The 15,287-nt window shown below is 36.9% G+C and overlaps 2 protein-coding genes across 3 annotated transcripts in view; one reads left to right on the top strand and one right to left on the bottom strand.

The window, feature by feature from the left end:
* LOC113053422 (immunoglobulin superfamily member 3-like) overlaps positions 1-15,287 on the top strand; it is a 170,798-nt gene that overhangs the window by 78,540 nt on the left and 76,971 nt on the right. The gene's annotated exons all lie outside the window — the stretch shown is intronic.
* LOC113053438 (uncharacterized) lies at positions 4,217-11,062 on the bottom strand. Of its 2 annotated transcripts, XM_026218455.1 has the most exons (7): positions 10,988-11,062; positions 10,459-10,486; positions 9,220-9,306; positions 8,927-9,096; positions 8,745-8,809; positions 6,481-6,581; positions 4,217-4,520 (listed from the first exon to the last, which is right to left on the bottom strand). In XM_026218455.1, exons 3-7 carry the CDS (start codon positions 9,230-9,232, stop codon positions 4,396-4,398), a joined length of 474 nt encoding a protein of 157 aa, XP_026074240.1. In that variant the 5' UTR covers positions 9,233-9,306; positions 10,459-10,486; positions 10,988-11,062; the 3' UTR covers positions 4,217-4,395. The 2 variants fall into 2 exon arrangements, with proteins under 2 accessions (XP_026074240.1, XP_026074239.1); XM_026218454.1 differs by lacking the exons at positions 10,459-10,486; positions 10,988-11,062 and having other exon boundaries at positions 9,220-9,633.

Genomic DNA, 15,287 nt, shown 5'->3' with positions numbered 1-15,287 from the left:
TTAGCTTTGAATGAATGGACAAATGATGAGGTAGTATTAAACATTTCTTCATTTGTGTCCTGAAGATGAATGGAAGCCTTAAGGGTTTTGGATTGACATGAGGTTGAGTAAATTACAGAATTTCCTATTTGTTTTTTAGTCCTTTTTTTTCTGGACTATGCTTTTAAACGGACCAGATAAAAGCATGACAGTACATGTAAAGTGCATCAAAGAATAACTGGAATAACTATAGCTAATGCAGAAGCAGGCATTCGCTAACTATAAAGGCAGTGCTGGAGCCCATTTATTATCTGCAGCTCTGCAATCTGATTGGTTCTCTGGATGTGTGGATACGGTAACTGTGTTCAGTGTGTTTTGTGGGGAAAAGTGGTAAACACTTTCCTATGTGTCTCTATACCTTCTACATTTCTGCTGATCCAAGCAGTTGTATGGCGGGGCGGTCTGCCAGACTCACTGATGAACTCTAGCAGGACAGCTGATTTGGAGCTTAAGAAGAGAGACAAATTCCCGGAGGGTGTCGGAAGTAAAGAAATATATATAGAGAAAGCAACGAGATATGTACTCACTTCTGTCTTCTGCTGTTTACTTCTCTTTCTGTTTAATTCTCTTTTTTTCTTCCTCTTGGATCCATTGTCCCATTGTTCTACATCAATCCTTCTCACCCTCTCATCCTTCCGCCTCTCCATCTTGCTTTCCTTCCTGCTGTTGTCATCTCATTGGTGTGTGTGCTGTCCTCCTTCCTCCCTGTTCTTGTCGGTTCTTAATCTGAGTCTTTCTTCGGTCAATGGTCTGATTCATTTCTGAAAGTGCCTTGGAAGCCACCGCAACACGCATTATGGTAATGAGACAGTGACTACATGTCACAGATGTATTATCAGTAATTATTTTCGTGCTATTTTCTCCAGTGCGTTCAATTACAGCACTAAAAATTCTTGATTAGTTTGATGAGATTTTCAGATTACCGTTTGCCTATTGATTTGTTGCGGTCCCTCTTTTTGTTTCCTCCTCCTGGAAATCAAATTGCAGAACTTTGCTTGACGTTTTGGGGAATAGAGGTATGGCTAATGAGCTCGTTGCTGTAATCCGATTATAAAACTCTTGTACCCCCAACATCCCATTAGATTTCCCCGTAAATGATGGGCTGATTATTGCAGTGATAAAGAGCTGGTAATGCAGCACTAATCCTAGCTCTGAGAGCGAACAGGGTCCAGACATGCAGTCAGACTCTCTTGACAAACCTCCGCATGGTTTATTCACATTGTGATGTTGTTTTTAATGGTTGTTTATGATGAAATTATCATAAACATAGCGTGTGCGTGTGTGTGTGTGTGTGTGTGTGTGTGTGTGTGTGTGTGTATATATATATATATATATATATATGAAGAGTTCAGATGCAAAAGCCTCTAAGTGCCATCTGAAATTTTCATCTAAAATTTAGATTTTTATCAACCTTCTATGCCTAGGTTGAGTCATTTTACTTTAATTGCAACGTGCAGGTCATTTTCCAGGCTATTAAAGTAAAATAACTGAACATAAATATAGGAGCCTGATAAAAATCCGAATTTCAGATGAAAATTTCAAATGACATTTAGAGTTTTTTGCATCATATATATATATATATATATATATATATATATATATATATAGATGTATAGATGTGTGAAAGTATTGCTTAGTTTTCCTTTACACATTGTAGTAGAGAGTAATACTTCAGCCATCATCACATGACAAAAAAGCTATTTTTCTAGCCATTAACTAGTAGAAATTTGTCAACCAGTTGAGATTTTGGACTGTTGTCTTTTTCATGGTTACACGCTCACATAGCATTGCTGTGCTACGTGTTCACGAAAACAGTTTTCATCTATTTTTAAGCATTGCAGTTTAAAAACAAGCGGTTTTAAGCCTTTGGAATGCAATCATCAGCGAAAGGAACTCATTTTGCTATATGCATGCGCTGTCTGAGAGACTGTTTGAGAGGTGTGCACACATGAAGACTGTGCTCATAGTGCGTGGTTGTATTGAACGGAGTAATTTTTGCTCTTTATAGGCCTCGAACAGATATAAAACACAATAATTTAGGTCTTAAGTGAAAGCAAACAGCTGAGAAAGAAAACAATGTAATGTAACAGTATATTGGATCCAGGAAGTTTTTAAAGTCACAGCAGTATGATACTCCTGCTGGCTGTCATTCTTGTTAATCAAACGACAAAAGAGAGAAAATCCCTCACTACTCTTGACTAAATCACTTTTGTAACTTTAATAAGAAAAATATATTTAATTTACATAGAATATGCTGTGTTTTTATACATTTGATTACTTCATACAATGAACTGTAGCATTTCTTATTGATTTGCCTCTCCTGTATTTTTTGTCCTATTGCTTGTAATTATTTTCTTGTTCTTAATTTTTTTTTATTTTTTTATTATTGTTCTTTAGACTAGTTTTTTGTTATATTCACACTGGTGACAAGCGCTAATGAAATCAAAACATCTGCTAGCACTCTTCACTGTGTCGGGAGCTGCCTCCCTGTTATTTAAAAAAAAAAAAACAGACTAAAAACCAGACTTCCCTCACTGACTCAGCAATCTAGTTAACCATGTTATAGCTCCAGTTGTCTCTGGCATCAGCATTTTTCTATTGAAGTTGACCAGTTGTTCTGGCTCAGGCTTACCAGAATCATTTTTCCATGACAGTATTTGCCATAAGAGAAGACACACAGTTGTTCACAAGCTAAAGCTGGGGGAAAGCCCCCATTCACTCTCTCAGATCTTTTCCCTCTTTGTGTGCCGGCAACAAAGACAGCAGACAGAGCTGACTGCACTGCTGTCTCAGGTTGCTCTCTGCACCCATATAGACACACAAATGTGTATGTATGTAAATACAGGCAGTGTGCCCGAGGCCAAGTTTGATGGTGTTTCCAATTGGGCATTTTCTCTTCTTTCATTTGTTGTAGTCCATTGTAGTATTGAAAAACAGAGCAGCTGTGCCCCCTGGGGTCAAGTACGGACATATCAGGATGTGGTTGTCAGTTGATGTGTGTGACGGGTCTTTTTTCACTGCTAGCCTGCCTTTAAGATCAGTTTCAGGTGGTGAGTGAGAAAGATTTGCAATTGGTAGTAATGTCTCAATTGAGTCTCTTGTGACCGAACGCTTGTGATCTGATATCAAGGTGACTACATTTGTCACTAAACACGATGTGGCAATTTAGAAAATACACACACACATACACAATTATCCACAGACATTTCCGAAGGCCCCTAGCCTTTGTTTTGTTGACAAAACTTATTTGAATCTATGGATATTCCTTGGTTCTGTCAATTTAAAAAGGAAGTAAATATTAAACATTATACATACAATTAAAATGATTCAGTTACAATAGTTTTAGGACTATTCCCACTGAGCAAAGACACGTCCAAAAGACGTCGAATTAACGTCTTTGTCATACGTTCAGAAGACGTCCACTGACAAGCCAGAATGAAAGTTTTTGCGACGTCTTTTTTAGACGTCTGTTCAGCGTTCAGTATTAACGTCCAAGTGACATACATAGTGAACGTTCAGTAGACGTCCACTGAGAAGCCAGAATTAAAGTTTTTGCGACGTCTTTTTTAGACGTCTGTTCAGCGTTCAGTATTAACGTCCAAGTGACATACATAGTGAACGTTCAGTAGACGTCCACTGAGAAGCCAGAATTAAAGTTTTTGCGACGTCTTTTTTAGACGTCTGTTCAGCGTTCAGTATTAACGTCCAAGTGACATACATAGTGAACGTTCAGTAGACGTCCACTGAGAAGCCAGAATGAAAGTTTTTGCGACGTATTTTTTAGACGTCTGTTCAGCGTTCAGTATTAACGTCCAAGTGACATTCATAGTGAACGTTCAGTAGACGTCCACTGAGAAGCCAGAATGAAAGTTTTTGCGACGTATTTTTTAGACGTCTGTTCAGCGTTCAGTATTAACGTCCAAGTGACATACATAGTGAATGTCCAGTAGATGTCCACTGAGAAGCCAGAATGAAAGTTTTTACGACGTCTTTTTTAGATGTCTGTTCAGCGTTCAGTATTAGACATATAGACATATAAGTGAGCAAAGACATTTTATTAGCCTTATTTACAACTGGAAATACATTAATTTACTCTATTAAAAAAATGACAGAAAAAAATGACAAGAGATTACTTTTTAACCATCTTTAATGAGTTTTTCAGCAATATTAACAAGCTGATAAAACAAAATTCTAATAGTTAAATTTAACGCAAGTAAAAAAAAAAATATCAAAAAAATTATAAAAACAAACAAACAAACAAATCCCCCAAGACTAATATATTTTGCCTGAAATCAGCATAGAGGAAGGGGGTATAAAGTCTTTTAAATGGGAAATAAACACAAATGCCAAAAGTCCTTAATTAGTTTCCACCCCTGTATGTCCTCCACCTCCCTTCCTCCCTGGTGCATGTTTAAGATGCTCTGCTGCATGATGTTTTATTGTAGCCTCTGTAGCATCTTTGTCCCATTTCATCACTGCAGCTGCAAGATTTGAACAAAAACAAAAATTACAAATATGTTAAGAAAACCAGTGTACATTGCAATTGTACATTTAATTGCAGTTTGCATGTTCATTAAGTATTTTTTATGTGAAAACATTATCACAAAAATGTGGAAAGAAAACAAAGGCATTTACAGGCAACTTATTAATATGTTTAAGTGGGTAAATACAGAAATATAAGCATTATTTGCAGACAAAATGTTTTGTATACTTCTCAGAGATATTCATAAATTTAAATATATAACAGGGTTTTAAATTAACATTAACATCCATCCAGCTGGAAAAAATGTGTCAGGTAAAGATGTCAAATCACTATGGAAGACAAACACTAAAAATAAAATGGTAAATTAAAATGGAGTATTTATTTTCAACTAAATAATACAAACACAAAAATGTAAATAAATGAATTACTTCAAATAGACAAATGAAAGTGAAAGATTACCATCCTGAAACAATCACGTCAAAATCTATGGTCGTGGCATCTACCTTGTGTCATAAAGTGAGAGATATTAAAAAACGTCTGTCATGGTATTGTGACAAAAGGTAGCCTACGATAATTTTCTGACAGTGTCAGAAATTCAGCCTGATCACACAATGTGTTTGCTGCTACAAACCAGGTATACCGACCAGCTAATAAAAAGCTAAATAAAAAATCATGTTGATCAACGCGACATGATACTAAAACTTAAAACTGCTTTCCTCAAACTATTTTGCAGGGTGTGATTTGAAATAACATTATAAAATTGCAGTCTGTAAAAGTCTTTTAAGGCCGTGACACACCAAGCCAACTTCGGCAGTGTCTGGACAACAGCAGCTATCAATAGTATATTCATCATTTAAAAGGAGAAACTGAAACAAAAATATACAAGATACACAGATATATGAAATAAAAAACAAAGCAGCGCTTGCTTAGCATTTTGACTTTCACTTATGCAGATAACTTTCTTCCTTATAAGCGGCTCATGTTGTTGTGAAAATATTTGCATATTGGAATTCACGTAACATTAGAACAGTCCAATCAGAGTACTCCCTCACCGATTGTCCCAATGTCGATTCAACATGTTGAACCAGACAAACTACCAGTGATGTGAGCACACCAAACAAACTAGCCCAAAAAAATGAATGCCAATGGCCTGATGTCGGCTTGGCTACAGGCAGGTGAGATTTTTTTTTAAGGGTTGGAGCTAAACACACACACACACTGTGAGCACACACCCGGAGCAGTGGGCAGCCATTTATGCTGTGGCGCCCGGGGAGCAGTTGGGGGTTCGATGCCTTGCTCAAGGGCACCTAAGTCGTGGTATTGAAGGTGGAGAGAGAGCGGTTCATGCACTCCCCCCACCCACAATTCCGTCCGGCCCGAGACTCGAACTCACAACCCTTCGATTGGGAGTCCGACGCTCTAACCATAATCCACGACTTCCCCCCATTTATTACAATATCACAATTTAACATAAATAATTCTTAAATATTTAAGACATTGTTGTAATGGTTGTAACTGTATAGTGACGCACACTATATAGAGGTTTGTCCAAGCATTGCAGTAATTTCACATTTAATAGAATTCAATCAAATTGCTTTAAAACAATTTTTTGTGTCTGTCCTGTGCACTGTATATCATTTCTCCATTGCAGCTTATAGGAAACACTGCTCATCTCGGCTCAATTAGTAGACTCCGACTCAACGAAGGGGGACTAGAACACAAAACTAATAACATTAATATCAAGTGGCCATGGCTGATTAATACTTTCTAATGCATCATAAAGCTTTCTGCTTGACCCGCTGTCTCCAATATCCTCATTCAAGCAAAAAAAAAATTCATTTAATAAAATTCTATCAAGAGACTACAGTGATATTTGCAACATTTTTAGAAAAAGATTAGGTAGTGAATATGAGCGAGTTGGTGTTAAACTTAAATGACATGGGGAAAATGCTGAGTACCATTGATTGCTTCATAGGTTTTAGTCATCTCCAGAGGCAGTTTCTGCTTCTTTCCCTTCCCCTTCATATTGAATTTGGCCATCAACCGGTTGGTAAAGAGCCTAAAGAAACAAATGCACCAATTAAAAATTACATGTGTGTTACAATCTACAGCTATAGCATGGGTGAGTGTGCTAAGAGTGGAATCTAAGGATGTGGTTTTGGACACTGTAGTTTTCTGATATCGATTAAACAAACCTCTGGGAGGTGACCATTTGATAGCTCCAATGACATGCTTTCCCTTCATCTGTCCCTAAACCTGTCAAACCCCATCCTCTTTAACTTCCACATCAGGTTTCTATGCAGTGATTGCATTTCAGATAATTAAAGTCTGTGTGAACTGGAATTCGCTGCTGACTTCATTTTAGTACAGTGACATATTTCCAACTGAAACAGATTAAATAGCAGGGATGGTTTTACTGTAGTGCTCCTCCTCTCCATCGTGGTTAAAGGGGGGGTGAAATGCTATTTCATGCATATTGAGTTTTTTACACTGTTAAAGAGTTGGATTCCCATGCTAAACATAGACAAAGTTTAAAAAAATTAAGTTGTACATTTGAAGGAGTATTTTTGTTCCAAAAAAACTCCTTCCGGTTTGTCACAAGTTTCGGAAACTTTTTTTCGAGTATGCGTCTGTGTGACGTTAGATGGAGCGGAATTTCCTTATATGGGTACTAAGGGCGCGTCTGCCGGAAGAGCGCGCTCCCGTATAGCAGAGCACTGAGTGAGAGCACAACAGGCATTCGCTGATCAGAGCGAGAGCGTCGCGGAATGTCAGAAGTGTGTTTTTGGCAAGACAACCCTGCACAGATTACCCAAAAGAGAAACAGCATTAAGGGACCAGTGGATGGAGTTTATTTTTACAGAGCATCAACGGAGTTGTGCAAGTGTTTTTGTTTGTTCCCTGCATTTCGAAGATGCTTGTTTTACAAACAAGGCCCAGTTTGACAACGGATTTGCACATTGTTTATTTCTTAAGGATGATGCAATCCCAACGAAAAAGGGTCACGATCGTGTGTTGGAACCGCAGGCGGTGAGTAAAACTGCTTCAAATATCTCTGCCTCCTTGTTAGTGCGTCCCCTCCCATGCCGGAGACCCGGGTTCGAGCCCCGCTCGGAGCGAGTCATTGCTGCTGCTGCTCTCGTTCAGTTTCAGCCTCTGGATCTGATTCTGGATCATAAATAAACGGCTGAATCTGACTGTTAGCCATGGTTTGTTTTGGATGTTTTTCTTCCTCACGGTAAAGTCACAGCTTCCAAACGCTCTCAACGCAAAAGCCTACTGGTGCTCGTGATTCTTTAGCTCCGCCCACACGTCACGCCTCCAGCCGGTCGTGTTTTTCCGCGAAAAATCAGTACAGACTATCTTTCTCTTATATAATATAATAAAACAAACTATTTTTCAGGGAAATCACAATTACGATTTTATCATGATTCTTTGTTGTGTTGGTTTTACTATTTTGCTAGTTTTCTGAGTACAGCCAAACTAATTTCCCTAATTTAAAAACAAAGCCTTACAAGGTAACACAGTATAAAATAAAAAACCTTAGTCAGACATTTAGGCCAAAATGGCCAAAGATAAAAACTTTTTCATTATGTTGTCTTTGTTATTAAAAAATAAGAACAACATTAAAAATACACATAATATACAAATAAAACAAGCAGTGCTTTGTTTTTAGGTACAGTAGGTGTATTTAGCAGTAGCATTTAAGAAATTGAACCAAGAAATCTAAAGCATTATACACACTTCATTGTGTAACACTTGATTCTTATTAAAGCAACTGAATTAAAGTTCTTCAGTAAATATGTTTTGTGTTTTGTTAACATTAAAGGGATAGGTCACCCAAAAAATTATCATCCTCACATAATTTTCCCTCTCTCAAGTTGTTTAAAACCTAAATGAGTTTATTTTTTTCTGTTGAACATGAGAGTTATTTTGAAGAATCTGGGTAACTAAACAGTTGCTGGTCCTTCGTGAATTCCTTAGTATTTATTTCCTGCTGTCAAAGTCAATGTGGAACAGCAACTGTTTGGTTACCAACATTCTCCAAAAAAAAAAAAAAAACTTATTTTATGTTCAGCACAAGAAAGAAATAGATGCAGATTTTGAACAAAATGAGAGTATAGTATAAGCAAAGATAGATATGTCACATCTCTGTCGACTGGCAAACAATAAATGTAACATGTTTGGCAAGTTCTATATGTAGGGATACTGTTGAAAATACCTGTCAAGAATTCTATGGACACAATCCCTTACATCTTTCCCTCCAATTCTTGCAAGTTGCAACACCTTTAAAGAGAGGGGGTAATATTCCTGTCATGTTAGAAAACATTAGACAATAACACGCTTCACTGATAAATTACTGATAAATTACTTCATTTCCAGAGTGTGTCTCGCAGATCATACCAGGGACTCAAAGGCTTGCTTGTCCTTGAGGCGTTCCTCCTCTCTCGCAAAGTCCTCCATTGTCTCCAGCTGCTGTATATGGGTGGATGAAAGGGGAGGCTCGCTTCTTCCCAGCCTTCTGACCTCCATGTGGATTTCCACCAATTTAGTCAAAACTTTTTTCTGAAACTCTGAAATCAAAATTATGCTATTGTTATCCTTAAACAGATGTGTAAGTTAAATCTGCTAATGCTATATGTCCTGTTTAATTCAATATTTGTGATTTTGATACCAGTTTCAACTTAAGAACTTACTTGCCATATCCATTGGAAATCTTACGTCCGTTTCCCTACGAGGCCCTGTACGTCTTGATTCAATGGCAGAGGACCTGTTACTGTGCTCTGAGAAAGACCCCAAAGAGGATTTTAAGATTTTTGTTTGATCAATTTCATAATCTGAAAGATAAAATTTGTCAAATATTACTCTGTTGTTCGTAATAGTGGATATAGCTCTTGTAGGAAGTTTTGTGCCCATATTATTTATTAATTTTGGATGACTCAAGCAACCCAGGTGTGCAATTCCTGCCTCTGCTGTACTCAGCAGTCAGTCAAGCTCAATCGTTGCAAAAACACAACTGTTATAATCAGTGAAGCTAAACTGTATGTTGAATAAATCTCTTACCCCTAATTTACATTGCACACGTAGTGGCACATTACAGCTCTGACAGGCCACGAGCTGATCGCAGCCAGTAGAGTCAATGTTGTCTGACTTAGTAAACGACAAATTCCCTTTTCTAACCCATAATAAATGTATTGCCCACTACATTTTGGTTCAGATCCTATGGCTCGTGGTGTAGCAAGGAGTGTCCTTGCATCCTTCGGTAGCAGGTGTCCTTGCTTTCTTAATATTGCCAATAATTCATTTAAGGATCTTTGTGTGGTTTTGTTTTTTGTAGACCATTGTCTTAAGTTCTCTTCTAAATCAGGAAAATCTAATTCAGCATCATCATTTAGAATTTCTTTTTCTGAGTCAGAAGACACGTACTCCACATCAGTGTCAAAGTCTGATTCATCTGTTGTCAAACTGTCAGTTGTCGAATTAATACTTTCGATATTGCTTGTAGTGTCTGCCTGGTTATGTAATCCACAGGCTGATCTATCAGTCACTGATCTCTGACATTCATGGTCATCATCAGTGTCAGAATGCAGAAACCGGTCCATTTCTGCCTTCCTTTTTCGCCATGCTTTTAGATAAGCCATGCTTTTAGATGTGCTCAAACCAAACTAGTTCCAATTACATTCGATTTGGTTGCAGTTTATTAACAAAATGCACACAATTATTATTATTTTTATTTATTTTTTGCAATTTAAGTTGCAATTAGATGTCATCCGATTACACCCATTTGGTGACACTTGATCCACATTTATGTAGTGTAACTTGCCCAGTGTAACTTGCTTATATATATATATATATATATATATATATATATATATATATATATATATATATATATATATATATATATATGGTTTTCTGCTTGAACATAAACTTACCTTATTTAGCCTTCAGTTGTGCTTCAACCTGAAAGAGATGAAGAAGAATATTCGTTACAAATCGATTATATAAAATTTTATCTTCATTGAATCACATGAGAATTACTCCGATGTGTCGCTCTGAAATGAAATATATAGATCAGATTCATTTCAAGATTACTGACACCGCTACCGTTAGCGTTTTATATTTTAAATGTTGCACTCCACCACTGGCGCCAAAGCCTGAATGCGCCTTAAAATGTCCTAATAATATGCATACAAATTCATTAAACGATCCAGATATTATTCAGTCGCAAAGTATCATGGAAGTTTAACCCCAAATGGTTATTACCATATGCAGAGTAAAAATATTGTTTTAAAACATGCTGTCACGAAGACATCAGGCTGGGGTATTTGCTTGTGTTAATGTGATGGGCCTGGCATGCGCGGGCAAAATGACCTACTTTTTAAAAAATAATTTTCAGATATCGACATCTGATGTCATCTAAACTTAACTGGAAAACACACGAAATGTATTGGTTTTACTTACCTGTTTGCTTTTTATTTGAATTGGATTCAAATTCACGGCAATGTCAGCGATGCAACATCTCAATCGTTCTTCTGCAGGATAAACGTTCAGTTGAAGTTACGTGTGACGTCACTGCCGTGGCGTTTATGAATCCATTTCGATACGCTGCTAAGCAGAAGATGCTTTTTATTTATTTTGGCACTGCTATAAATCTTTCTTTCTTTTTTTTTTTTTTTTCTTTTTTTTTGGCGGGGGTCGAAATATATGTTATTTTATTGTTGATAATGTTGACGAAAACATACCCACACTTTTTAAAAATATTTTATTTGTATTTTCTTTTAATGGCCAAATTTCCTATCCATGAATGTACATTTTCAGAAAAAAAAAAATGTTTTATAGCATTAAAAAAAATTAAAAAATATTATATTGCCCTCGAAAGAAACAGTCTTTTCGAGTTGTGCAAGCTGCTGAGAGTCCAACGAAATAAAATATTTACCAATTCTGTGTAAAGTATATGTGTGTGTGTGTGTGTGTGTGTGTGTTCTTGTTATTGTGACATATCGGACACATTTAAGAAAAGGGTGACTTATGAGGACATAATTTTTCAAAACACTTATTCGTTTTTTGTTTATTTTTTTTTGGAATATAAAAATGCACTTTCCTGTGAGGGTTAGGGTTAGGTGTAGGGTTAGGGCCAATATACAGTTTGTACAGTATAAAAACCATTACGTCTATGGGATGAACACACTTTTCACCAAAACCAATGTGTGTGTGTGTAAATATATATATATATATATATATATATATATATATATATATATATATATATATATATATATATATATATATATATATATAATTATTATTATTATTGATATTGTTATTATTATTTACATTTTGTAAGCTTAACATGTGCAAATACAAATCTTGTGATTGATGGAAAGTTAAAGTTAACACCCATTTTATGGGCATTCATTTATATAATTTTTGCTTTATGTGACACATAAACAATAAAATTTCAAACAACCATTCTTAAAAAATTTAAGATAGACTAAAATGTATCTTGACCTTCAAACATATTTAATGCTGGAATGATGAAATTTGCTTTAAATTTGACTGTATTAAAACACCAAAATTTTATTATTTGCAATTTTGGGAAAATACTGGGTATATGTGGCCCAAAGTATGTTTACAGATACAATGAATTTGTTGTAAGCTTCCACAGTGCAACAGAATGACAGTGGCAAGACAAGACACAGATAATAAAAATAATAAAAATAAGTAAATAGAAAATTTCAATACATACAAAAAATATTTAAACCAAAAAAGAAAGAAAGAAAGAAAGAAAGAAAGAAAGAAAGAAATAATACACGATATACAAACAATTAAGATATGTGTACAGGTTAGTAAAAATGCAAGGAAATGTAAATAATGTGTGCTAAATAAATAAATGTATATATAGTGTTGTGTATTACACATTTATTGTAAAGTTAACAGATGGATTGCTTGAGGAAAGAAACTTTTCCATTGTCTGGTCGTTCTGGTGCTCAGAGCTCTGTAACCTCAACCAGATGGCAGTTCAGAGAGAGAGTGTGCTGGATAAGAGGGGTCCAGAGTGATTTTGCCAGCCCTTTTGCTCCCTCTGGATGAGAACAGTTCTTGAATAGAGGGAGGGTTGTACCTATGATTCGCTCAGCAGTCCGGACTATCCTCTGTAGTCTTCTGAGGTCAGATTTAGAAGCTGAGCTGAACCAGACAGTTACTGAAGTGCAGAGGACAGATTTAATTATGTTGGAGTAGAACAGCAGCTCTTGCGGCAGGTTGAACTTCTTCAGCTGGTGAAGGAAGTACAACCTCTGCTGGGCCTTTTTCACAATGGAGTCAAAGGGTCTCGATCAGACGTTCAGACACTGGACCAGTGTTGCACGTCCACGGACGTACAAATGGGGTCTCGCTCAGACGTTCAGACACTGGACCAGTGTTGCACGTCCACGGACGTACAAATGGGGTCTCGCTCAGACGTTCAGACACTGGACCAGTGTTGCACGTCCACGGACGTACAAATAGGGTCTCGCTCAGACGTTCAGACACTGGACCAGTGTTGCACGTCCACGGACGTACAAATGGGGTCTCGCTCAGACGTTCAGACACTGGACCAGTGTTGCACGTCCACGGACGTACAAATAGGGTCTCGTTCAGACGTTCAGACACTGGACCAGTTTTGCACGTCCTGAAGGCTTCCAAAAGTGGTTCTGAACTAACCGACGTTATACAGACATGATCTGAACGTCTCTCTGACGTCAAATGTTTGCTGGGTTAGAACTGAATGCTCTTCAGGGGTTCCATTCTTCTTAACGCATGGAATTACATTACTGTTCCAGTCATCGTGATTTATTTTTAGATTTGGCGTAATGAGCAAAATGTATATTCATTATAAAATGCACATTGGGTTTTAATATTTTTTTTAAGTAGCATCACATTTTTATAATTCAGCTACGACATACTGTACATATGAAGTCCTAGTTGACTTGAGAACCACTGGTCTAGATATTTTCAGTACAGTTTTTGTGAAAGTAATGCTATGTTATTTATGGTGTCCCTACTATGATTTTTCAAGTTGAAGATTTGATAATGCAACTCACAGATTGTTCTACATTGTTCTAGAAATAAAAATATACTTTTTTTCTAGTGGAAATATTTACATGTAAATCCCTCCCTGTGCAGATAAAGAGAAATTTCGGAGTTTGTGTTGCTTCTTTTTTTAACGTGTTAGCATGTGCTCCCTGGTAAGCACGAAACCACTTTCAGAAAGCAGCAGACATGAATATGAAAACATTAAAAGCCAGAGAGTTGTTATGGACACCCTTTCCCAGCAGTGTTTGTGTCAAGGATGATGTGTCCAGAGGATTACATGCTGAGTCCCAATTCGCCTACTTATACTACGACCTAAAAGTATGTACTTTTTTTGTGAGGGAAAAGTACATACTTTTGAGTGTGTAGCAAAAGAGTATGCACGCTCTGGGACATACTTCGATGACGTCATGCAACATGAACGACAACGTGGTTGACTAGTTATGCACACCACAACTGTTAACGTTTCATTCATTCTTTATGTCCAATAAAATTTTATTTACTATTCCCATCATTTTTTCTCATTGTTTTTTTTTCACAATACATTTTACTATGTGTGCTTCTACCAAGTTGAGGAGTGAGGAAGCAGGGCTGCGTCGTCGTAGAACCAAACGCAGGTCGTTTGTGAGGCGGCTGGTTCTGACGTTCATGTGCAATGTGTGTAACGAAATAAAATATAACTTTAATTAGGGTTAAACATTTGAATTCTTACACTTAAAAGCTGAGGGCGCATCTCCGCTGCTGCACCCGGCTGCCATGTTTACATCACCACAAAGCCATCGCAAAGCTCCTCCCTCTCATACGCAATGGGTTGTGGGCATTATTAGCACTTAGAGTGTACATTGATCTGCACTTCGAATTCTAACCGGAAATAGTAGACCATCTGGGTATCTTTGGAATACTATTTTCAACATACTACGATTTGGGACGTACTAATTCTAGTTTCGCATACTATTTAGGACGGATAGTATGCGAATTGGGACTCAGCAACAGTTTTACATTATAATTAGCATGACATCAGCAGGGAAAAGAATGCTGGGTAAAAACATGCTTTGGAGGACTTGGCAAACTCGCTTTCAAACTTGGCAAACTCGGCTTATTCTTACAGTATTTCCATGAGACACAGGATGTTACTTAAGTAACTTCTACATGTGCTGTGCTCATAGGCAACTGTAAATTAATCTGGCTGGCTACCTTACAACTTCAGCATGGTTCAGTTCCCAAATAAATTAATAATACAAGTTTCTTTTACCATTACCAGTGTAATGCAACTCCCAAATGACTGATTAAGGCAGTTCTTTAAGTTAATTAAAAATATTCAACATGACCATTTTAGTCTAATTAATAAACATCTAATTGTGTTATCTACATTATTTCATATCCCCAGAAGTATTAAATAACTGTAAATGAAACCATTAAGGCATCAGAACTGTACCTTTAAAAAAAATAGTATTTTTGTTTAGTGTATATTCTAGTCTCTCTATGCAATTGCTCAGCTTTGGAGAAGTCTCTACCCTCGCGCTGCATGCTGGTAGTTTAAGGCGAGTATATTAATCGTTCGTCTCTCTTCAAAGGATGCTTTTTGCATAAAAGATGGTATCAGAGTTGCTCTGAGGTCATGTTTTCTCCGTCAGTTTCACTGCAGATTTCATCAGCTGATTAGTCTGAACGTTGAAATCAAAGTGATTTC

The sequence above is a fragment of the Carassius auratus genome, chromosome 34 (assembly GCF_003368295.1).
Source record: "Carassius auratus strain Wakin chromosome 34, ASM336829v1, whole genome shotgun sequence".
In the NCBI taxonomy this organism is placed as follows: Eukaryota; Metazoa; Chordata; class Actinopteri; order Cypriniformes; family Cyprinidae; genus Carassius; species Carassius auratus.
Note: the sequence above shows the minus strand (reverse complement) of the source record. Positions and strands in the feature narration are given on the sequence as shown.